The sequence below is a fragment of the Chrysemys picta genome, chromosome 1 (genome assembly GCF_011386835.1).
Source record: "Chrysemys picta bellii isolate R12L10 chromosome 1, ASM1138683v2, whole genome shotgun sequence".
Lineage (NCBI taxonomy): Eukaryota > Metazoa > Chordata > Testudines > Emydidae > Chrysemys > Chrysemys picta.
The window spans coordinates 52,624,292-52,650,736 of record NC_088791.1 but is presented as its reverse complement, the minus strand read 5'-3'; the positions used below and the strand labels follow the sequence as shown (position 1 = coordinate 52,650,736).

Here is a 26,445-nt window from a genome sequence, read left to right as displayed (position 1 = left end):
GAATTACAAATCAATGTTTTCAGTCTCCCTAAATAAATCCAAATAATCAAAGACTGACTGCAATTAACAACCAAGCAAACCGCATTGGTTTTAATAAAGAGGGGGTCACACACTGGGGAGAGGCTTTGGCGGAAGGAAGGGGAGCCTGGTCCAGGTTTATGGTGTTCAAGTGTACCAAAGTGCTGGGAGCCATAATAAGTAGATGGGGTAGATAGGTAGATTTAGCAGTGGCGGGAGTTACTGCGCAACCTATATAGAATAGAATAGCTAGTGTCAGTCTTCTCAGAAGTTCAGCTTAGCACGGAAACCAAACACCAGGCCTAGTTTCACCTTGTTTTGGAGTCTGATGAGAAAGGTTGCATAACTCTAGCGCAGAGGTGCCAGCTGTTGAATCCTTCTGAATATTATCCCCTCTGAAGTAAAATTCAGTATGTATGAAATGAAGTTGGCTCATACCAATCTGTGACTGAAAATGTGTCACTCGTCAATGGAAATCAGTCAAGGCCCTTTCACTGATAATGTGGCCTCTGGAAACTTTTTTGTGCATTAGTAGAGGAATGTGTTTATAATATTAAAGGAGCTTTTTACATATTTCCAAATAAATGTGGCAATCAATATTAACACTGAGTGATTGTACTTAAGAAACCAATAGAGTGTATTTTGTGTAGATGCTGTGGCGTAACGTGTATTATATTTTGTTTGGAACTCTGTCTCAACAAATGGATATAAAAGGAATATTTATATTAAACTTTAATGAAAAATAAATTAAAATTATTATGTATTCAATTTAATAATAAAAACAACACGCTGCATTAAATGAAAAAGAAAATAACTGGATTAAAGATTCATTTTTATTCTTTTTTGGACATATTGTACAATTAGCTTTTCATATAAGGAAAGGCTGCTTTTTCAATTTTAACAATTATAGTGCAATTCAAAATGTTATATTATGAGTAAATGCTTCTACATATTCAGACTTAACTGAAATGATGAAGTACTGGTTTGACTTCACATATTCATCAAAATATTAATTTTCAAGAATCTGTCAAGCTGTTAAAGAAACAAATCAAAAGCAAAAGATTAAAACGTTTTATAGACTGTTATAATAATGTCTTATCAACAGGAGCACTAGAACAGACAATGGCTCATATATTTTACTGTTTCTGGAAAATTGAACATTGGAATACTCCACAATCAGAGAATAATTACTCCAAGACAAAATAATGCACCATGTAATGTTACAGATTAAAGAAAAACTTTAGATTTAAAGTGACACCTTAACATAAGGGAATTTCTGCTGGAGCAGTATCTGTTATAGTACAATTGGCGTTCTTATTTGTTCCGTTACATCATCTACCCCTCTTGATGGTTAATCCTAGTATCAATATTTCATTTCTCCATCATGTACATGTAGGTCATTCTTGATCACTGTGAAGTGGTGTACGTTCTGGAGGCAGCATAGGTTGTAACTTCTGCCAGCGCCTTGGAGGCCACAGGATATGGGTAGCACGAGCATGTAAAAGTCCAAGAGAAACCTGCACCAACAACAGACGTTAATAAAATGTAACAAAATTATTTTTTGAAAAAAATATAGTGAATGATTTTATAAGAGAAATAAGGCCATACAAAGCAAGGAATTTATAACTGTATTGACTTGTGCTACAGACATAATATATGGAGCTATACCTATCTCATAGAACTGGAAGGGACCCCGAAAGGTCATTGAGTCCAGCCCCCTGCCTTCACTAGCAGGACCAAGTACTGATTTTGCCCCAGATCCCTAAGTGGCCCCCTCAAGGATTGAACACACAACCCTGGGTTTAGCAGGCCAATGCTCAAACCACATCACGGAAGAGAAAAGTAAATACTATTTGCAAAATACCTAAAAAGATTTATTTTACATTCTAATGATTTTGCAGACCCTGGAGTTTAACAGAGTTTTCCCACATTATGTTTAACAGTCATTCACTGAGTCATTTTTATTTTATGTCTGCAAACAAAAAGAGAAGCCATTATTATTGGTCTACTTAGAAAATACCAAAAATTATAAACAACACTACATTTGGACACCAAATATGGGAATTTTGGTTGACTATGCACTGATTTAAGGGCTAAAATGAAAATTTTTGGCAACGAACTTAACCAGTGTTTGATAATTGGACACGCTCTGTATCCTTTAAGCTCTGAGTCTTGACAGTTACTCACAAATTTTAGTTCTCTTATAATGCAAAAGCAGTTTTCCCAGACAAGATTTATATTTAATCAGAATACACTTTTGGTACCTCCTAGCCTCTTTACTATTAACCCAATACAACTACAGACACGTATCTTCAATTCTATCCTCACTTCTCACCACAAAATAATTCTTTGAATAAGTAGGTAGTTCCACATTTTATGCAAATAGGCACCAAACAGACCCCTACGAATATCTTCAGCTAATTTTCCTGATTTAATTTCATAGGATTAGATGTATATGCACCAATCTCTCTCTTCTACATAATCAAATCACTGAAGTTGAAGTGGCCGATATCTAATTCCATATTTTGTAGCTTGATTAAGCAGGTGCTGAATTACTTGAATATAATTTGGTTAGTTAACAATTCACAGTATCTAACAGAATCAAAGGCAGATCACTGAAATGATATCTTATTTCACTTGCTGATTGCCTTGGAACACTGCAGTTTTCCTTTTAAGTTAAGGGGGAGGCCAACTAAGTCCAAGCTTCTGGGTGAGCATTGTTTGGAAGCTTCTTTTTGATAGACTTGCTACATTTTGATTTCAGTATTGCTGTTGTTTTAGATAGCTGGTTGAGTGTTTTGAGCATACAGAATATTCTCTATTTTAATTATCCCACTAACTGGAGTTCAGATGCCATGGCAGCACACTATCATCACAGGGATTTGTACTCTTAGTTAATTGAATTATATTATACCTATTACAGCGCTGGCTACAAATAATAAAATGGATGCAATCACCAGTGCAGCATATAAGAAGCAAAAATGTACTACTGATGTGGAGGACTACGTTCTCTTCTCACATCTATCCTGTATTCTCTCAGTGCATGGTCACCTGTTGATTTCAATTGGATTTCTGCATACACAGTGAGAACATAAATAATGGAGTCAAAATATATTTGAATCTGACTGGGAACATTCTGCTTCTGGCTGCGTGTCCCCTAGTGTTCAGGCAAGGGGGAGTCATGCCTTAGTTTCTCCTCAGCCAGGTACAGACAAGTCCAAACAGAGCTTCTGTGTATTAAAGAGCACCCCCTTCTGAGGGGCTCATTTATTGACAACAGAAATTTATATAAACATAAGCAAGGACTTACTCTGGTACTCCCCGTGGCTTCATCATCCCAGCATCAGTACAACTCTCTTTGGAGAGCAAATTTCTGGTTCCTTCCTTCAGAACCGCTCTTCTCTTCCCCTGGAAAGTCTCTAGCTCCTTCTTTCAGGATATTCCTACTCCCTTCACAGTCTCTCTCTCTGGATCCTTCCCAGTTTCTCCCTTTACATTATTCCTGTTCTCTCTTGGGATTGCATTCCCCTTATAAGCCCTTTCTCCTCAGAGCACCTTCCTCCTGAGCACACTCACTGACTTAGCTCAGGCAGCCTGTTTTCTAGGGTGCAGATGCTCCTCTACTAATTGAACATTAAACACCTACCTAGGGAAACCAATTACTCCCAGATGGTTTTTAGAGGGCTGCCATGGGTAAGCTAGGCCTTGACTCTCCCTAAAGGGCCAATTGCCCCATGACACTGACAGAAAGTCATGCCCTGAAAATTACTTCTACTGACCATCTTCTGACTTTTTTCAAGAAATAAAACCTCTTCCTAATAAAGCTGATTTACAGAGGAACATGACTAGTGGTTAAATAGGCATTTCTGGAAAAGTGCTGGATTGGAAGACTAAATTCAGCCCCATTCTGCTGCTCCTGCTTCCACCCCTCACTCAATATCTCATGCCTCCATTTTACTTCTACTGTGCATGCTCCCCCCTGACTTCCTTTGCCATCTTCTGCTCCTTTACTCCCTCAATCCCTGGATGCTGTCACTGGGTCTTTAACGGCAGAGACTAGGTTGAGACCCTGATTTCCGCACCAAAACATGAGGTGAGAAAGAACAGCACCAGGGAACACAGCTTAACTGAGACACTCCAATGAGGAACCAAGAGCATACCATCTGTTGTGGAAAAAGTCACCCACGCATTGATTTTAGTTCACAGACTCAAGCCTGAGGCCAGTTTATTGCAATACATACCAACGCGTTGGGGTAGCAGTCCGAAAACTACCACACCTAGCACAGCACGCAGGCTGCTTTTATTTGTACAAACCGCAAGCATAGTACAAATGATACGTCATTTGCAAGAAATAAGAGTTGGGGTCTGTCCCCTTTTCCCGATACCTTCCTAATCATTTTACGAGAATTGGGTGCATATTGGGTGGGGGGTTTCTTGGTGGTTTCCGCTATGGGTACTTGGCACCAGTTGGGATGTTTTTCTCGGTAAGATACATATTATTTTTCCGGGTTTTACCGTTAAGGGGATAGGGGTTTATTACAGGACTCCCAAAGAAGATATGATTGGCTAGTTTGTCAGTTAGCTGGAACTACAGGAGAAGTTGGCCTTTACTAGAAACAATTTCTTCATGTAAGCGGTTATTATATTTCATAAACAAGCGGTTATTATGTTGCTGAGGCATTCCACATTGCTCCCTCCCCCTCCCTCCTCTGGTCATAACCCTTGACCGAATTTGACAGGGAATTGTACAGCTTAGTCTTGTTCAGGCCCTGGCCTGTACTGCCTTTTGTAAGGGCAGTCAGTATATCGAGCCTCTGTCAGAGGGCCTGATTTTGGGCCTTCGGTGTTACTTTGGCTGGCATAAAGAAGGCCACCCAGTTCTTTTTCCCCACACATCCCTTTTTGACTTCTGACTACTTACGTTTTAGGACCCTATTATAATTATACTAAAGATTCCAATAGAATGTAAGAATCTTGGATTGTCCACTTTCTGTCAGAAGGTAGCAAACCACAAGCACCAAATCTAAAGCATAACACGAATTCCTCAGCATTAGTTTAGCACATTGTTCCCTTATTGAGCTGTATTTGAAGAAGAAAAGTCTAATGAGAATGTACTTCTTCATGAGAAACACTAATTAAAAAGACTAAACTTCTTACAGGCTTAAAAGTGATAAAACAAGATCAGTCAGAGTTAGTCTTTTTAATTTGTTTTGTCTTTTAGTCTTGTTAATATGTATAAACTGTATGAAGCCTATAGAATGCCATTGGCAGAGAGGAACTCTAAACTCTTGAAAAACAAAACTGGAAAGAAAGAATCCTAATGCCACAGGTTATATATCAACTCTTAGAAAACATCATTGTAAAAGCATATGCCAACCTATGACTCTGTAGTGTCTCTCTTGCTTTAAGCCCTCAATTTGAGTTATAATCTATCTATATGCTACAGAGTAGCAGCCGTGTTAGTCTGTATCCGCAAAAAGAAGAACAGGAGGACTTGTGGCACCTTAGAGACTAACAAATTTATTAGAGCATTCCCAGTCCTTATTCTGGGAATGGCTGAGCCATTACAAACATTGAATCTATCTCCCCTTGTAAGTATTCTCACACTTGTTATCTAACTGTCTGTACTGGGCTATCTTGATTATCACTTCAAAAGTTTTTTTTCTCTTAATTAATTGGCCTCTCAGAGGTGGTAAGACAACTCCCACCTGTTTATGCTCTCTGTATGTGTGTATATATATCTCCTCAATATATGTTCCATTCTATATGCATCCGAAGAAGTGGGCTGTAGTCCACGAAAGCTTATGCTCTAATAAATTTGTTAGTCTCTAAGGTGCCACAAGTCCTCCTGTTCTTCTATATGCTACAGGCATTCCAAGTGCTTCAAAACAATGATAAACAAAGTACAAAGAGTAAAATTCACCCAAGCTTGGAACAAATAAAACAATAAGATCAATAAAAGTTGTTGTTTCTAATTAGGGTTTCTTTCCCCTGAAGTAGTATATTCTCATTAAACACTTTTTTTGCAAATAAGTTTAATAAAGGAGCAATGTGCAGGTCCAACTCAATGGAATTCTTGCTATATTTTAGATTTCCTGCTTGCAGTTTGTTACCTTGTGACAGATAGTGGACAATTTTGGATCTTTTTTGTTCTTTTAGATTTGTCTAACTATTTGGGGGTCCTATTCAGGCTAAATGTTGTTGCTGAATCCTGGATTCCACAAACGTCACTGCACAAAGTGGCCTTAAAACAGCCCTAAAAGGGCAAGGGAAAATTCCCCCAATATGGAGAAATCCTGGGCTGGTGTAAAGTTGGCATATCTGGGCCCCTTTCTCCAATGGCATCTTGGGGGCATTTGGGCCCCAGAGGAGGTGTTTCAGAGTGGGGCTAGAGTGTTATGCATTTTGCTGACCTCCAGCCAGCAGGAAGGTCCATAAGAAACTATTCTAGCCATCATAAATTAGTTTTATCCAGTGTTGTTGTAATTGTGTTGGTCCCATTAGAGAGACAAGGTGGGTGAGCTAATATATTTTATTGGACCTTTTATTTAACACACTCAAAACCATCTTCACTGAGCAAGGACACTCCACTAGAGAAGTAGATTGCATCATAGAGCAGGCCACCCAAATGCCCTGAACCTGACTCGATACAGAAATAAAATCCCCTCCAACTGCATACCCGCAGCTGACCCCTACGTCCTCACACTGCAACCCATATGGGGTATCATCAAACAACTACAACCCCTATATGTATGCCACATGAAGTGGACACTGGTATACAAAGGGACAAAAACACGAAAAATTTCAGCCCCAAAGGTGAATGCTTTGGAAAGTTATGGAGCAACTGAAAACAGGATCTTAGAATGGAAACACTTCAGCAACTAGCTAGTGTTCCAGCTAACCAAAATATATTGTGCAGGATAGCTATGTGTCAAATTAGATTGTTTGTCTTTAAGAAAGGCTATTTTGATATTAGACTGTAGGGGTAAAACTGTCTCAGAGTATTTTCTCAGTAAATCAGCATCTTAAAAAATCCATAGTTTAATAGAAAGTAAACTGCTATTACATTTCATTTTTTGTACATTGCTGAACTTTGAATCAACCTCTCCCAAGTACAGCAGCAGGAGAAAAGCTCAATACAAATAAAATCCTGTGGATTAAAGTAGTATCCCAGAGAAACCACTTCTTCCAGCTGAAGTACCTGTGGTAATGAACAAGAGTAGAAGAAGCAAAGGTTGCTCTTCTTTCATGCATGTAAGAAACACACTAAGGTGAGAACTAAGGAATTATTTTATTTAAAAAGCACATGGCATCTCAGATTGTTCATCTTAAATGATCCTGCTGGCTGTTACCACTGCAAGAAGCTACCTTGTTTATCAAAATAAAAATGCAGTAAGCTTGTTTCAACTATAAGAAGAAAGGCAACATACTGACAACTTCACTCATTCTCCCCAGCCTTACCGCACTCCTACAAGTCAAACCTAATGGAGCCATCAACTGATGAAGAAAAGCATGCAGGACACCAATTTTGTTACAGGTTGAACCTCTCTAGTCCAGCACTCTCGGGTCCAGCAACATCCATGGTCCGGCATGATTTTATGTTTTTTTGCTTTCTCTACTTATTTCCTTGTGCCAATACAATAAAATTGTGGAATAACTTTAAGACTTTGTTATGAAGAGAGCCAATAAGCCTTGGCTAGGCAGCATTGCAAGTGTTGTTCCGTTTATTCGTCTTGGCGACATAAAAGTAAAAAGAAGCCCACTCGTTATATATTGACCTCCCGTGGTTCGTCAATTCTCTGGTTCGGCACCGGTCAGGTACTGAGGGTGCCGGACTAGAGAGGTTCAACCTGTACTCAGTGATTTGTTAGTATTATAGCTGGAGCACTAGCTCCAACAAAGATAAAGCATAACATAAGTGTTTCCATTCAAAGGCCCTGCTGTAGACTCAAACAAGGATTCAGCTGGAGTTCCCAATATTCTAATGGGATCATTTTAATTTCAAAAAGATAGCTCAGTGGTTTGAGCATTGGCCTGCTAAGCCTAGGAGTGTGAGTTCAATCCTTGAGGGGGCCATTTAGGGATCTGGGGGAAAAAAAGTACTTGGTCCTGCTAGTGAAGGCAGGGGACTGGACTCAATGACCGTTCGGGGTCCCTTGCAGTTCTATGAGATAGGTATATCTCCATAAACAAAACACACACACAGGAATGGTGTAGTCATAATAATTATTATATGGATTTCAGACAGGTATTCTGTGACAAAATATAAAGGGTATTCATTCTGAGAACCAGTTTTAACATTTTGCATATGCATAGAAATGGATAGATACACACACAAAATGCTGTATATGTACTGTATGAGTGAGTGTGTGTGCATGCATCATCTATATCTATATCCATATAAGAGAGCTCAAAATCTAAATGCTAAGACCAATTCTCAGAATGAATAAAATTCACAGTATGGCACAGAATAGCTATTTGAAATTTGTAGAACAATTGTACCTACCCCATTCCAATGTATCTTTGCAAATTAAGATGTTCATCTAAGAATAGGTGGGCACTCACTGAATTCTTAATAAGGTTCATATTCTTGACTGAATCAAAATAGGGTAGTGAATTAAGTAACAAAATAAGTGAGCTGTGTTCTTTTAGTCAATCAGAGCTGAATGGCTAGATTAGGCCTGAGTTATAAAAGGGGCAAAACAAAGAATTTTTTAGTTACCAAATTATAAATTTCACACATAGATGAAGCTATTACAGAGGAGAGAGAGAGCTTGGTTAACCTTCTATCATCACTTATATTCATAACAGTATCAAAATACTGTGGAATTAAGGAAATTAAGCATTATGCAGGATTTTTTCCCACTTTCATAAGGAAAGCAGCTATGAATGCCAATGACTGACTTAGATATATTAACAAAAAGACCTGGTATATACATTCCTCTGACTGAATGCACTGAATTCTTGGAATTGTCAAGGATATGTTATTGAGAGGTCAGCAATAACTAGTAATGTTCTTTTTCCATTTCTTCCTCTGTCTTTTCAAAAGTCCTTTTTTTCAACTGAGGTTAATTTACAATATTTTACTGGTAGTCTTTTATCTCCAATAAGTATAACTTTATTAGAAATTATTTGTGAGATTCTTCCTTGCTTATGATTAACAGAACTATTATTCTAGATAGGCCTACAGAAAGATTTATAAACCATTCTACTATTTAGGCCTACAGAAAGATTTATAAACCATTCTACTATTTATTTTAAAGATTTTTAGCCCAAAGAGTTGCAAAATTTAAGACAGAATTTGCTTTAGTGCACAGCTTGCTGCATATACCAAAAAAATTATCATTTAATAGTTTAGAGCTGTTTAGTATTTCACTGACTGATGCATCAAAACTCTAAGCCTAAATAGGGCTGTCACTATGTCATGTTACTCAATAGAAGAACTGAACTTCTTAATAGCCTTCATGAAACAGCCCAGATTAAAAAGCACTAGTATATATGTATTTCAATAATGTAAAGAACTGGCAATTTAAGTGGCAGGAAATTGTCATTACAACACATTTATTATCTTCAAATAGAATGTAGCAGATACATCCCAAGTCTGTATATATTAATTATTCAGAAATACATACAAATTTTGAAACTTCTGTGTGAATTCCAGTCAAGCATACTTTGCACCAGTACCTTCTGAGAGTGTCAGTATAAGTGACATTTTCCACCTGATTACATTGCTGCTGATTCTATAACATTGTCTGCCTTGACTGAACACCCCGGTTGGAAATACTGTACATTACACATTACACATGAAGTTGATATTTGTTCTGCTGCATGTCACTAATTTAGGCATGACATAGTAAGGGCCAGTGTGGAATCCTGCTGTCCCCAGAGAACACTGGAAAAACAGGTTTTAGAGCTCCTGGGCACCCAAAAGCTGCCATGCACCCATTGCATCACTCCTTTATAGGAAGGGCCTATTCCCCCCTGCTGGCTGGTACTTGGCACATGAGGCAGGCAGGATATAGGACCATGGCTTCACCTCCATTTGTAATGTTGGGTGCTCCCCAGGGAATATAGATAGAGTTGTTCCCATACTCCTTAGAGTCCATAAACTGTCATTCTGTCTGGCCCATATTCAAGAGTATACAATATGGGAGTGGCTCCTTACATCCTCTGCTTCCATTATGAACTCACACAAGTGTCAGGCAGAGTTTGGCTCTTAGAAAACCAGTCATTAGTGTGAGTGTTGCTAGCATTGCTGAGCTGAGTAAATTGGTTAAAATACAAATCAGGTTTTCATTGAGTTTTTAAAAAGTAGAGGGGGGAGTTCTATTTCAGGGTCACTATTCACTATTGAGAAAAGAGTTATTTTCCTGTCCAGGAACCCTCTGACAGAAAACTGAGGTCTGGACCTTATATACCCAGGCTCAGACCTTATGCCCTATTAATAATATTCTGCCCCCTCCCGCCCCCGCACACACACATTAGTTAGTATGCATATTTTCCAGTGCCTGAGTGGCTAACAGGAGATGTCCTACAGCACCATTCCAGGAAGTTATTTTTAATATTGATGCCTATATTCTTTTTTATTTAAATTCAGAAGAGAAAAGTTTAAAGGGTACGCATACTAGTCTCTAGGTGATCTTCTCAATATTTAAACACACTAGTCTTATGTTTTACAAGTCTAGCACCTTCACCCACACCCAACAATAAGCAAGCAAAACAAAAACAAACAAACAATGTATTCACCACTCATCACACTCAGAATTCCTTAACTTGATCAAAAGCTGAAGAGAATAAATAGGCTTTGCTACATGCCCTCAAGGTCAAGAGGTACTGGCTAGTTTATATCAAAGGGGGGAAACGCCAAAGAAAACAGATTCTCACAAGAATGCCCCTCACTTGTTTAACTGAGAGTGGTATTGCTCAAGTGCCTTTGGTAATCAACATCCCTAACACAGGAAGACAGACAATCTTTTAGTTAGGCAATTCTCAAGCCATTTATGGCTTTACTGGGCAAACTTTACATCTTAAACTCCATCCAAAAGCAACCCGCAGACAGTGCAGATCATAGAGCACCCCTGTTAAAATGCTCCCACCAAGATACAAGCTGTAGAATTGCGCACTAGCTTTGCTTTCTGCATGAATTCAAAATATAGCCCCCATATAGAGTACATTTATTTATTTTTATTTTTAAAACAAGATGGGACTTATCAAAAGCTCAAAATTAAACAATAAAATAAAGCATCCCAGTAAGCATCATCCCTTAATCTTCACCCATAATTAAAAAACAAATCAGCAGCCCATTCCCTCTGTTTCCACTATCTGCCCCGCAAAGCCCAGGAAAGTAGATGGCCTTACAACATACCCTGAATGGCAACAAATTATGACTATTTAGGACCAAGGAGACGAGTGGATTTCAATGTTAAGGAACCCTTAGTGGACAGCATCCTGCATGTAGCTTCCTCTGTTTTATACTCCGAGGTTCCAACTTGAATGTTTCCACTGATGATAACTGTGGTAGTATCTGGCACTGGGAGAGAGAAAGTCTCTAAGTAGATAGATCCCACGCCATTTAGCTTGTTTCACTACCTTACATTCTGCCTGGAAGTTAACTGACAACCACTGTAAATTATACTGTTCAGCAATCTAACCCTGAAGTGACAAAGAGACAGATGATGCTAGCTAGGTTCACATCTGAAGAAACTTTCAACCTCCTAGATATATTTAAATAGAAAAATCTGTTCTGAGAATTACTATTCCCTGATTACGCCCTCTGATATTGACTGGGATTTCTAAGCACTAGTGCAATACAATAGTGTTACCAACTATACATATGACAGCATGACCAATGACACCATAATTTGTTTCCTCTGGTATGAGAAGCTAGTTCAAGAAGACATGTGTTAATAAAAACTGGGTGTGATAATAGACATTTTATCCTTGTTAAAACAAGTTGGAAAAGCATGTTTAGGATACTACAGCTTTTGCCTGGTAAGAAAGGAGATTTTGAAAAGGTAGGTGAATTGTTTTAAAATTTTCAAAAGAACACATTTGTAGGTTGCAGCAAACAGATCTGTAATCACACTCATAGTTTTCCCAGTTCTTTCATACTATGTAAGTTCATGTTTTTAGACTGACATGTCTCTGGGTATTTTTATCAGAATCATTTTGATTTTCTCGTACTCGGCAGGAAAAAAAACCACTCAGTAGACCATTCCACTTAATTAAATCTTTCAAAAAGCCCTACTGTGAGGCTTGTTTATATTTTCTTACATAATGACATACAAAAGCAGTCTGGCTTACAGAAAAACATGCTGTTGAAAAGCGATAGGGAGCAGATATTCGATGGGTAGCTAGGATATCAAATTATCATTAGATAGCTGCATGGTATGTTATTAAAATTGTAAAAGACTTTCGATATAGGTCTCTGTGTGAAGATGCCCACAGCTTATTGAAAATGGTATATTCTATCAAAACCATTTGCAGTCTATATATACTCTCACTGAGCTGCAAGATTTACAGGGAGAAACATATAAATATGCTTAATAGATATTTGATTCCGCCCCCCATAGATAAAATAGACAGCCCAAAAGAGTGTTTAAATACCTTGAAGGATGATTAGGTGCAGGGTAGGGCGCAGAAGAAATTAACTTTCTTGTGTCCTTTCCAGCTGTCATTCAGCAAGAAAGACCCTCCTCTCACACAGAGATCTAGTGGGAGGCAGGGGTGAAAGTAACTTAAAGGACTTACCGGTACGCCAGAGTCCTAAGCAGGGTGTGGCCTCAACCAGAAGAGGCATGGCCTCAACAGGAAGAGGCGGGGCCTTTAAAGATTTAAAGGCCCTGGGGCTCCGGCTGTGGCTGGGAGCCCCAGGGCCTTTATATCACTCCAGAACTACCAGCTGCAGAGGCAGCTGGGAACCCCAGGGCTCACTGGTGAATTAAAGGGCCCGGGGCTCCGGCTGCTGCGGGGAGCCCTGCCGCTGCTACCTGGAGGCGATTTAAAGGGCCCAGGGCTCCCCGCAGGGGGCGGAGACCTGGGCCCTTTAAATCACCGCCGGAGAAGCCGGTCCAGTCCGGCACGGCTGTACCAGCTTACTTTCACCTCTGGTGGGAGGTAGCAAAGGGACTGGTGAAGAGGCAGTCTCCTCTCTCAGGATTTGAGCCCCACTGTATGAAAGTAGTGTCCAGCCAGACTGAGGTGCTAAGGCAGCTTTCTATGCTTGTTGAGCATGGGAGTCACATTTGGCATACGAATAATTCAAGTATGTTCTTGACTAGAAATACAGGGGGCCAAATTCATCCCTGGCTCAACTCCAGACAGAGCCAGTGTTCAGGTACTACATTATCTGGAGAATTAGTATCACCTGATGGTGCCCTAACATTTTACATATCCACATATTCTATCAGTGAAGGCTGAGAAGGAAGGATATTGCATTCCCTTGATATTTTACTATGTAGTGTTTAAGGGCACAGACTATCATATTTATTCATTTCATATCCATATAAAATCTTAAACTTTATATAACCATCTTTTCTATTTCATCAGTCATGGCAGTAATAAAATATTTCCAATTATAAATGAGAAATATATGTATAGTGTCAGAGTTACAGTGTGAGTTTTAGACCCCTTTGCAGGCCCTCTCAAGTGCACCCCTGAGATGACATGCTCAGCTTCCTTCACCGCTCAAGGGTGGTACACCATGGTCCAGCCACTCTTGGTTAGTTACAGACCCCTGTTTCTGAATCATGTAAACATGATAGGGCCAACTGTTTTTGGTATCTGCAAGGAAATTTCTCTCAGGAGCCTGTGCCATTGGCTGATTAAAGTGATTCAAAACAGTTTTATCAAAACAAACCTCTTGTTTATTCACCCAAAGGTAAATAATAGACAGTGAAGATGGATAAAACAACAAAAGCCTATATGCCTGTATCTTATCTAAACCTTACCCATTGCTTAAAGTTTTTGGCAAATCCCACTGAGCCCAGACACCTTACATCTGGGCTAGGAGAAAATCTGTGCTGTTGTATTCTGGCAGTGAGTCTCTGTCAGTCTCACCTCCAACAGCTGATGCTCTCTTCTGAAATAGGTAGGAGGGTTTAAATGGTTTAGTGTCCCTTTGATCTTAAGCTCTGACCTTGGGAAAATAAATGTGTTAACTTGGCTAGAGCTGGGTAGGTAAGCATTTCCTGATTAACAGTCCCCCATTGTTCTCTAAAAGACCCTTCCTATTCATTCTGAAGGTATCTTATCTCTGTCTATTTCATTTCCTGCTTGTTCTCCCTAACTACCTTCTTTGCTTTAATACTGTGGAGTCAGATGGAATAACACCAGGCAGGTAAACTGAGAGACATGCTCTACATAAATACGTAATATGGATATCTCCCTCCTTCTCCATACATTATAATTGCATTTAATCTACCACCTTGTCCTAAAAAACTATGTTTTTCTCACTGAGATATTAAGTTCTGCTTTTAATCCACACACAGAGAGGTGTCTATCTTTTTGCAATGGAAGATTAATGAATTAGGTTATTTGCATAATTAATAAATATTTTATTGTAATCACACTTGTGCAATTAAGCCCCACTTCAGCAAAGCCTTCAGCATGTGCTTAACTTGAAGCATATGAATAATCTCATCTCTATTCAGCAAAGCACTTAAACACATTCTTACAGTTAAGCAAGATAAAATAAATCAATTACATTCTGGTTCTGAGCTAACTGGACCTTAATTTGTTAACCTCTTAAATCACTGAATTTCTCAGTATTTACACATATTTGAGAAATTGTGCTCTTGAGTTATTTACATGGGGAAAGGATTAGCACATTTGAAAGTTGAAAGACCCAAATATCAGTGCTTCCTGATGCAGCTATACTGTAAATCATTACATAGACCTCTTCCACTTCTTGTCAAAATATCAACTAAATCCAACTGAATTTTAAATGTTTGACTTATTAAGTAACACAAATCTATTCAATATGAACTTGCCTCTGGCAGCTGTAAAACTCAGGAGTTATTTTGTATCTTAATATTTTGGGGCTTGAAATCACATTTTAGATCAACAACAGGCTGCTTATCCATCACTATTTCTGCAATGCCTGGAGTTCTACTAGCATCTGAGAAATTAGCTGAGGAGACAGAAATAATGAGATGCATAGATCACATGATAAGACAAATTTTCATTATTCTACTCTAGAAAAAACATCTAGGTTCTCCTGTACATTCACTGTGAAGTTTTATTATGTTTCAGGGATCTTGAGAGTCTGACAAATAAAGTAGATGATCCACATATCAAAATCAAGATTTTCTGAGACCATCAATAATAGAACACAGATCTCCTAGTTTGCTCTTAAGAATCATAGAATCATATCAGCTATTCTTAAGGTAAGGGGGGAAAGACTGCAGCTGAAACTGCTACTTTACTAATGGAGGTGTGCAGAACTATTTCTAGGGAGCTCCTGTTCCTCAGCTACTAAACATCTTTGCTTAGGATATTTGGTCCTTGGTAAAAACTATACTGTCTTCTTTTCACAGTGACATTTTGTGCTTTTTCTGTTGGGTTATTGTAGGAAGATCCCTGAAAAGGCAAACTAGCCACCAAAGCTTCTGTATAGCAAATAGCAGTAAGTTCCCTGTGCTTCAGTATAACAGCATTCTCCTGCTGTATTTTCAGTCTCCAATCTGTAAGAAATCACAGTCAGCCAGAGGTGAATGAGAAGTAGCCTTTTCTTCAGAAGTCTCACACCAGATGATGTTATACACCATTAATACACTTGAAGAAAGAAGAAGAACTGGAGGCATACACACCCTATGTTTCCAGACTTGAGGATATAGTTTTAACCTTTGAGGAGGAACTACATACTGTGAGTCAAAATCATGCCATTTTAAATAAAGAATTTGAAAAGGTTAAGCATGTATCTTTTGATAGAAGAAAATGTGTTTCTTACAAGAACTGCAGGAAAACCAGGCCATGGGCAAGAATCTGAGGGGAGCTGGAATTAAGTAAGACGTAGATATAATCAAAATTTTGGATGGGAGTTCAGAGTTGCTTGAACTTTTATTTTAACTTTGGTGACTTTCTGAAGATGGAGAAAATCTATTGTCCCTGTTGCAGCTCCCAATACAGAATGGAAATTTGGCAGGTGCCAACTGCATTTGGACACACCTCTGACTAGTCCTAGGATTTCAGGTAGGGGGATCAAGCTCTGAAGAGGAGAGCACAGCACAAGAGGATCAAACTGAGCAATAACCACCCCTAAATTCTCTAATAACAATCCCTAAAAGTCCATTGCAACAACTACCAAATTCTGCACCGACCTTAATTTCTTCCACTACTATCAAATAGTTTCATTCCCATCCCTTCCGATCCCCACACAACTACTGCTCAATGACATATAGTTTGTCAAGAATCATTTTTGACAGTGATTATTTCTCAGCATGTTTTTGTCGCTATACTTCCCAGTCACCATAGCTCCACTCCCTGAACCACTGATCCTGTGATGTTGTCCTAGCAGCCCAGCTTAGAACCTCCTTCCCACAAGTGTGCCAGGAAAGAAGGTGACAGGTAGCTGTTGACCAGGACAAGCAGGCAAACTAATGACAAACGCATGGGATTGGTTTAAATGGCAGCAAACTTTATTAATTATATCTTGGGGAGGGGCACCACACTGTCCTCAGCCTGCTCTCACGTACCAGGCTTTTAATTTGTTCCATTGAGAGTTATAGGGCTTTAATAAGAAACTAAACAATAACTCAGGGTAGAACCTCCTTACAGATTCAGCTCTGTTGTTAAAACTTTTCCCTTTCTGCCCCTCAAATAAGGGGTGGGGTAGAGTGATGGGGGAACCTCATCTGCAAAGACTTCAGGCTACTTTCCTTCTGTGAGTACAAAGTCTAACTGTACTATCTCAAGTCTCATTTACCTCTGAGAGCTGGCCCTTTTAGCCTTTGCCCACACAGCACATGGGCCCCAAGTTGCAACAAGTCAGTAATTTTAACTGCATTATATGAACCTTGAATCGTATCATTTCTACCGAACTGTGCCTCCAAGGGGCTGTGAGGAAGGAGAAAAACCCCACCAGATCACATACCAATTTAGCCTCAGGGGAAAAATTCCTTCCCTTTCCCTAAAAACAGGAGACTGTTCAGAAATGTAGCATCATAAGCAGTAGAGCTCTTAATCTACTTCTAAGGGGAGGGAGGGCAGGGCAGCTAAGCAGAGAGAAAGAGGCTTTTTGAAAAGCCAGGGCTAGCTTAAATAAGCAAGGGGGCACTCAGCAGCCAATCAGCTGGCTCCACACACACCCCTTTGCTCAGCCAGTGGCTAAGTGGAAAACAGAAGGAAGGAGGGAATGGAAATGGGCAGCCTCCCATCCCCCATCCTATTACACATACATTTTGGATTTTTTTCATTCCCTGCTGTCCAGCTCCTCCTCTGCTAAAGGCAGCGAGAGAGTAGCCTCAGTGGCTCATCTTCCAGGCTTCCTAGGCCTTGGCTGCTACATTGTTCCCTAGGCAGCACAGATCACCAGCCTACACTTCTAGCTTTCCCCACTCCCTGGTAGAGCTGGACTCCAGCTCTGGCTCCCTGATCCTTGGCTGGCTGGCTCTATTGAACAGTGCAGGGAACATCCACTGTAAACCAATTAACTCCCCTTTGTGGGGAAAGCTGGAGAACAAGATGCCATTGCAGCTGGGTCCAGGTAGAGCAGTGAGTCAGAAAACAAAATGCCCAGTATCTGGTTGCAGCCAAATGGTGATCCTGTGGCATCCTGGAAAAATACTAAACTCTATGACCACAGAATTATAGAATATACAGGGCCTTGACTGAGATTAATATGGCAGGGCACATCTACAAAGCTTACTGTTTCCAACTCTCTGTAGACCCAGGCAGGTATCTCACTCATCTGTTTATCGTCAGATCATATTTTCAAGGTCGGCGGCCTCAGCTGTAAAAGATACTTTTTTTTAAGTTGAGATTCAGGAACACATGCCGATGGCAAGGGTTGAATTCTGCAGCCACAGAATCAGGGAATACCGGGGCCTTTATTATAGCAACAAGTATCCAGAGCAGAAAATAACTATATTCCTTGTGCCTAAAATGTGTAAACATATGTTGATCATTCTCACAAAAAAACCCAAAACTCTAACTCATTTTTTAAAAAGCTGACATTATAAAACATATTCAATTTCTGTTAAAAAATCAATTTATCCTAGCTAGCTCTTTATGATAAAATACACATAAGTGAGATGCTCTGTGCAGCCTAAACTACAGAATTACAACCAACACCTTCATCGTCAGAAACTACTTATTAATGAAAAGCTTAAAGTAACTTGTTGAAACACATGAACCTATTAGATATAAGCAGAGCCCTTCTCTAAAAAAGTCAAGGTTTTCCTCAAAACTAGGATAAAAGTAAACAAACAAACAAACAACTGGTTACAGGACTTATCCCCAATACTTTGTATCTCACGCAGTCATTTACATTAGTGCAATGTGCGTGTAAAATGCTACCACTCTGATTTGGTATAAGGATCTATTCAAGGTACAGAGCACCAGCGAATCAGACCCTATATCTGAAATCTACAGTACATCAAGCCTTGCCTTAGTTGTTCTACTGAATTTATGGCTGCTACACAATAAAAGTTCATTCAATATGATGAATATCATTTGTGATTTGTTACTTAGAGTCAAGGCAAAATTAACGCCCATATTTAGCAGCAACTCTTTAGGAGGCTTAAAAATATCAAAACAAGAAGACACTCAGAACTTTTTGTAAATAATCTAAAATGATATCTTATAAATAATTTATGACTGGATCCTAAAGCCATGTCAGAAATAGTTTTCAGACAACAACATGTCACATTATTTTATACTTGATATGTTGTTCAAGTTAGCAACCAAAAAGTGACTTGTATTACTTATTCACTTACAAAAAATATTTTGTTAAGATGGAGTTAAGGTTGCTGCCATCACCAATGCTCCCTTTAGCCTTCCAGAATATGAGACCTAGACACCATAAACTCAAATGTTAATCAGCCAGGAAATGCTCATTTTAGGTCCCATAGCATATCCCTTGTTGGGTGTTAAAATATAAGAAAACCAGGAAGTGCAAAGTTAAGATAGCACTTACCCTACAGCACATTCATACACCCTTAATTCTGCCCCTCACTAGGATGCCAGCATCTGGAGACACAGTACAATGATATTTGGTGAACTGGGTGTCACTGCATCAATCAGGACTTTGCGAGATCTCATGACATTGGGACATTAAAGGATGTTAAGAGTTTGGATTCTGAAAACCCCCTCAGCCTTCAAAGTCTGGGGAAATTTTGGTTTGAGCCCATCTCTAAAATATTTTCATTCAGAAATATAATGCACTTTATTCTTCATAACCAAGTTGCTTAGAATGAAAAAAAAAACTATAATATATTAATGCTAATAATAAGCATTAGAGTTACTTCTGTAAAAATGTATTTGAATTTTTGTTTAGTTTACAGACAATATACTTCATGCTTGTTAATAGTCTGTGAATATATTGAAATAAGAATAAATAAATCAAATACTAAAATAAAAACAATGTTCTGATTGTTTAAACATACTAGCAGGAAAGAAAGTAAAATTTAAAAATGGAATTAAACACACACCTCACACTAGGGTTTTTTCTCTTTTGTTGATTGTGATTATAATCCATAATGGTGACCGTTGTCCGCAGTTTAAAAAAATGGCAATATCTCCTGTGACTGCTGGTCTAAACTCTAACCCTCTCCTGATGAAAAAACAAAACTATTTACAGCCAAAGTATACTCCTGTGTTCCTTTAGAACAATGGTATAACTGTACAGATGAAATGTCACCTCAAACTGAATTTCTAGCATTGAATCCCTAGTCTGATCAAAGCAAATGGAAAGACTCCCATTGACGTCAATGGGAGTTGGATCAGGCCCTTATATTAAGTATTCAAAGCTACACATCCATTGGGGAGGGAGAAGAGGAATGTTTGGCAACAGGACTATTATTATTGCTACTCATGGCTTATGCATTCTTTTGGCATTTGTTCTGATTCAGTTCTGTGTGGTTCAAATTTGCCGGAACTTAGGGTGTGTAGTGTTAATATGCTTTCTTTAGATTAAATCAACTGGTTACGTCCATGAATTACCCTATCTGACACAAAAATCTGAGTGTTACTGACCTTTTCGAAGGCTAATAAATTATGTACAGTAAGATTCCTGATTGTCCAAACATATAATTCCAGCCATCTAGGGTGGTGGGGAAAAAAGTAGAACTAGTGAATGGGAACATGAAAACTCTGGTCTGGAATTTAAGTAAGTTTTGATTCCTAATATATAAACTGGGAAGTGAAGCGATCATTGGATCAAGGCATTATGATTATTTGGATAAAGCCAGAATACTTGGATCTGGATTAGGTTTAGGCTAGAGCTCAGGCTTCAGATTTGAGGCCAAATGAAGGCTAGTATTTGAGTTCTGATATTAGTACCATTCCTGAATGGTAGAAATCCTGAGTTCGGCTCTTCTAATGAGATTTCTAGTAAGTTGGGAACTTAATCCTAAATTGACAAATTTAATTTTCCCCATAACAAAAGCTATTTGGACAGAAGATATGAAATAGAGAAAAGACATCAGGCAGCGTAAAAATATGGACAAGTTGGCCTCACTTCCCAAAGGACTTGATCCCAAACCTATTAAAGTCAATGGCAAAGCTCCATTGGACTTCATTGCTACAGGCTTCGTGCACAGTCTCTAAGGATATGTCTAAACTGCAAAGAAAACATGCAGCACCAAATCTCAGTGCTTAGGTCAATTGACTTGGGTTGCGGGGCTAAAAATAGTAGCGTAGGTGTTCCCACTTGAGCTCGAGCCCAGGCTTTGAAACCTCATGGCATGTGTGTGTGTGTGTGTCTGTTTGTTTCTCAGACCCCGAGTTCGAGCCCAAGTGGGAACACCTACACTACTATTTTTAGCCCCGCAACCCAAGTCAATTGACCTAAGCTCTGAGATTCGGTGCTACATTACTATTTTTAGTCCTGCAATCTGCGCCTCATGAGCCCGAGTCAATTGATTTGGGCTCTGAGACTCAGTGCTGGAGGATTTTCTTTGCAGTGTAGACATACACTAATACTACATTTCTCAGTCTCATTAATAGTTGGTTTTTCCTCAGAAAAAGTATAACAAAAGTCCTCCTTTTTATTGTGCAAAGTTAAAAATGAAGGACTTCCCTGCACCTTTAAGCAGGGGGGCTGAGGGTGTATTTGGCTGGCTGGCCAAATGAAGGCAACAGTGCTTTATGGCTGGGTGGGGAGATGAAAACTGTGGCAGAAGGGTCAGTGTGGTCACTGACTCATCCCCTTGGAATGCAGGGTTTAAAAGCCTTCCTTTTACATGGAGCAGGCTGAAGCAGCAACCACCCTCCCTCCCGTTTAGGTGGTGAAATACCAGGTTTGGTCAAGACCTGCTGTGGGCATTGCACTGGCCGCCCTTTTTTTAGGGGGTCTGGAAAGGAATTTTTCCCTTACCGCCAGATTGGCTTGGGTGGAGTCGGGGGCTTTTTATCTCCCCCCCAGTAGGTTCAGGAATAGCTCTGTTCATGCCTGGTATGCCTGGTAGCCATATGTCACAACTCATTATTTATGTGTAGGGTGGGGGTCCAATGCAGGTACTCCATAGGAAAGTGATACAGTGACGGGATAAATGGCTTGGAATGATCATTAAAAGAACGAACGGGGGGCAGTTGGGGACTCCTATGATTGGTATGTCAGAGAGCCAACCCCCACCCTTCCTATAGCCCACCTTAACCCTCCTACAAGGGGGTTAGAATGGATGGTAAGATCCCAGTAGTGGATTTGCTGGAGGGACCTGGATGGAAAAAGAGGGGGAGGTGGTAAAAGCCCCCTGGGGAATTATGGAATAAACATGGGGTTACCTGCACTCTACACTTTTATCTGCCAGGTAGTACCAAACATCTAATAAAGTTGCAGCCTGATTAAACCTATGTCAAATGTCTCCTGTCCTTCTTTCAGTATAGCTGGACAATAACAACACCTGCAGATGGATTATCAAGGCAAGGTTGGCGGGGGGGGGGGGGGGAGAGAGTTTTGAAATCTGAGTGCCTTTGACTAGAGAAAAAGGTTCTTAAATACAATTCATTAAATACCATTATACCAGATGACAGTTCTGGGAGTGAGGAAGTATGAGAATAGTAAAGCCAAAGTCCCTTGGGATAGTCACATAAAATGACTCAGAACCTGTCTAAATAACACATTTGTTATATCTAGTTGTTTGGCTTTAAAATCTTTGCTCAAGAAACAACACAGCTCAGTGGTAGAGCTACCTTCATCACAGCCAACACAAACACATTGCTGTATGCTGATCAGAATTGTCTGTCTACATTCTTTGCCATGGCAACATACTAAAATTAAAAATAAAGCCGGCTGGTATAAGGCTTGAATCAAAGATCTTCATTTCTACTGGTGTTGAGACAACTCCATTTAAAGAACAAAGGAATTATTGCCCATAATTAAATTCTAAAATATCTCTTAAAATTATTGGTTTAATCTTAATGTCTAGTGTTTCTTTTTTTTACATGTCATTGCCCGTGTAATAGATATTCCACTTTTTGTCTAAGGTCCCAATCCTGAACTCTCACTCAGTCATGCATACTACTTGCAAAATTGCCAGTTGGCCAAGTTTTCCCTAAGTACTTCAAGACTGGGGACTAAAAATGACACCAAGCAGTCCACAGCCACTGAAAGGCAAAAACATCAGAACCCCCTGGCTGAACTGCTGGGGCTGGGAGATAGAGAGGCAATTGCAGGGCAATGCCACAGATGGGTGCGCCCAGGGTTCTCCAATTCAACGAGAGTGCAGGTGACCAGTGTCGGAGAAAAACTGAGTTCTCACTATTTTGTTAGGTACAACAAGTCAGATGTTTTATTAACTCTCACATGTGCAGAGGGAGAGAACTAAACAGGTCTCTCCCCGGTAACTAATTACAGCAAGCATTTATACCTTTCATTACAGAAATAATGAGAGACAGCAGCATTTTTGTTTATACATAGGCCATCTTGATATCTCATTTCCTCAGTTGTTTTGACTCTTGCCAACATACAATTATTTTCTATTCCTTATCTACACAAGGTCTTCTACACTTTATCTATGCTGAGGTCATCATGACTTCTTACACAGTTCTTTCTCACCCGCCTCACACAATCCTCGCTTCTACAAATCTCGCGTTAACAGGGTTACAGTTAGCCTGACTCTTGCTAACAAACGTCATGCATTGCAGTTTCCTTCTGTCAGTTCTTTTCTCTGCTTCCACAACCCCCCCTTTTGTACTTCTAGTACAACAAACATTCTCAAATCTCTATTTGCATCAAGTCCTGGACTTCTGATTCTAAATCAGATGCTTCAACCTTAGGGGTTTTGATTGGATGCAATGACAATGCATGATTAGCATGAACATGAAAGGTATTACTATTATTACGTCTTTTACAACAACAATAACATAATCCTAAGCTAACTAATAACAATACAAGCAATAACATTCCCATAACAATACTATAATGGGGTTGTTGTACAGCCTTTGTCATAAAGCACAATACATCATATTTAGTACATAAGGTAGATACTCTATAAGCAGTGTGAAAGGCATACTTTTCTACTTGATATACATTTTGAAGCATGTGAATTTGCCCTTGTACCTCAGAGATTTTCTGAATCTCAGGTAACAATGAAAGCAAATTTTGAAATCTATCAGATAGTAAGCTAGTCCAATTAGAGGGTATCTGGAACCTAAGGGCTACTTGAAAAACTCTATCTGCAGGCCAGTAAATGATATGATTGCCTGCAGTGGTAGTGAGATTAAAATGTATGTCTTGTGATATGGTGTCATTAACATACACACAGCTATCATTAGCTTGGAAGAGTAAGTGTCCTGTCAGGGTAGTTCCTTGTCCCCTACCCTCCCAGCAAACGTAGTCATAGACAGTGACAACTTCTCCTGGCTTCAGTTTACGTGTACACTGAAGCTGTGGGGGTTGTAACGGCCAAAATGTCCATAGGTTACCTAACCCCATCCAAATGTCAGGTGTAATCCCAGGAGCACTGACTAAAAATCGATTGGGCATACCAGGTGGTCTAATTTCCCAGATGTCTCGATGAATTACCCAATCCCATATGCATCCTCCCCATGGACCCGGCAGGATACGGTCTGTGGGAGCCCACACCCCTTGTACCGGTCCATATGCTTGGAAGGAGCACTGAGAACGTCCACACTTCCACCCAGAAAGTTTCCAAGTATGTCTCCATGGCCACAAATCAGATGGTACTCCTGACGTGTCTGTAAGGGCAGTGGGCCAAGCCTGATGCTCTAGATCATTCCGAATGGCCATTAGCTGGTCATTCAAGAAATCCTGAATCTCTGAGCATGCTAGATCCCACTGCAATGCCTTCCCAGCCTCAGTGATATTCAATACCATCTCTGTCAGTAACTTCTGGGTCATAGAACTAAGGGCGGAGATAACATGTAACTCACCAACTCCAGCCTGTACCTGGGTTAGTTGTGCTCCAGAAACAAGGCCTATGGCCTTCTCTAGTTGGCCCAATGAGTTTCATTGGAATGTGTAGTACTGTTTGTATCTGGATAAGTTACAGTGGTGGTGGCAAGGGTCAAGGGACTAGTGGTAGGTGTAGTCTTTGTGGTGGCAAGGCGTTTTTGATATTCATCATCTGAAAGCCAATTAGGGAGGGCAGTGCATCCTGAAGGTACCTGTCCATAAGCACAAAGCCCTGATCCTGGAAAGAATCCACCCCACCACTGGACCCCACATTCCCAGGAACGTTCCACACAGTTCCCTCCTTGCCAATAAACAATGCTTCGTTTCTTCCACCAGGGCCAGTTCTTAATGTCTTTTGTAGTTAGAAAGTTCTGGACTTTGGTGGTTTCAGCAGAGCGAGTGTTTCTTCTTTTCTTCTTCAAAAGCAGTTGTGATTCACCATAATACAGGGGAGAGGTTACTAGCACTTCACCCTGTACTGGTGTGGTTCCTGTAAAAGAATTCAAAGGCACAGTAGATCTGTCAGTGGACAAGGGAGAGGTTACTAGCACTTCACCTTGTCCTCTTTCCCTGCTGTCCAGGAGGCACAGCAGAGTTAGCAGGAGAAACAGGCTGATCAGCAACTGGAGAATCCTCTCCAGGCGGAGGGGTCTTTTTGCAGTGCGAAGCATGGGTCCAGGCAGGTAGTCCTTGGCACTTCACAGCAGTGTTGGTAGTTAACAGGACTTGGAAAGGACCTTTCCAGCGTGGAGCCAAAGCAGTCTTTCGTTGATGGACTTTACGTAGACTCAGTCTCCTTGTTTCAATGAATGGCAGGGCTGCTAGGGTCTTTGGGTAGCACTTCTTTTATCTGTGAGAAAAGAAACCTAACACATTTCATTAATGCCTGGCAGTATTTTGCAGATCTCATAGTTGCTTGGGCACATTCAGGCCCCCCTTTTCTTGGCTATCAGCCAAGTCTTAGCTGTGGGCAGTGTCCTTGGATGGTGCCAGCATCTTATCTTTGGACTGAGCTTGCTAGCTATTTTTCCTCAGTTAACTCATTCTGTTCTTTTTCCTTCTCCCCTTCTTGGCTTCTTTTAACCTACAAAGGAAACTTCCACTTTTCACTCATACACCTTTTCCCAACAATGAACACATACACATTGCCATTATACAGTACATTAGTCTTATTATTCAATGTATGCCATGTACACCCTTCCAGTAAAATAACTTTATTACAGAGCTTTGGAGCAACAAACCAGGACAAGCACACCCACTTTTGAGGAGTCCACTCGGTACAACCTCAGGTGTCCAATAGCTTTCCTCCCTCCCCAGCCCTCTGGCTAGAAATCTGAAGTAGCCAGAAGGATCCCATGGGCAATATGGGGAGTGGGTTAACCTTCCATGTCCTTGCTTCCAAAGACTGTTGGTATGCAAATTTTAACAACAATTTTTTCAATTAAAAAAAAAATCTGGCCAATGAAGTTTCTTTTTCTTACTTAAGCAACTGTATTAGACTTTAGTATATCACATTTTCCTGATTTATCCAAACACTTTTTGTATTCCAAGTTGAATAAAAACAAGTATCTGCTTTTTGATTTAACCCTTCTATTTAATTTTGAACTAGACGGTCTTATGAAAATATTAAACCCAACAATTTTGGCCACAAGACAAACACCACAAGACAGGACAAAGAACACAAAAATAATTCCTATTGTACCAGTAAATGCATGGTACATTGAATGCTGTTCAGCTGGCATCCGTTTTCTCTGATGATCTGAAAGACAAAAGAACAGAGGTCTACCCCTTCTGGGCAGTCAGTCATTGCTTAAAATATTTCCTTTATATACACACATACTCTTGTTGATTTT

General features: G+C 39.9%; 1 protein-coding gene across 2 annotated transcripts in view; it reads right to left on the bottom strand.

Annotated features, from left to right (window-relative positions):
* Positions 1 to 833: 833 nt before the first annotated feature.
* The window catches only part of IMMP2L (inner mitochondrial membrane peptidase subunit 2), an 841,928-nt gene continuing 816,316 nt past the window's right edge, over positions 834 to 26,445 (bottom strand). For both annotated transcript variants that reach the window (XM_005310785.5, XM_065556729.1), the window contains exon 6: positions 834 to 1,535. In XM_005310785.5, the coding sequence (XP_005310842.1) occupies positions 1,416 to 1,535 (120 nt within the window). In that variant the 3' untranslated portion in view covers positions 834 to 1,415. The remainder of the gene's footprint in view (positions 1,536 to 26,445) is intronic.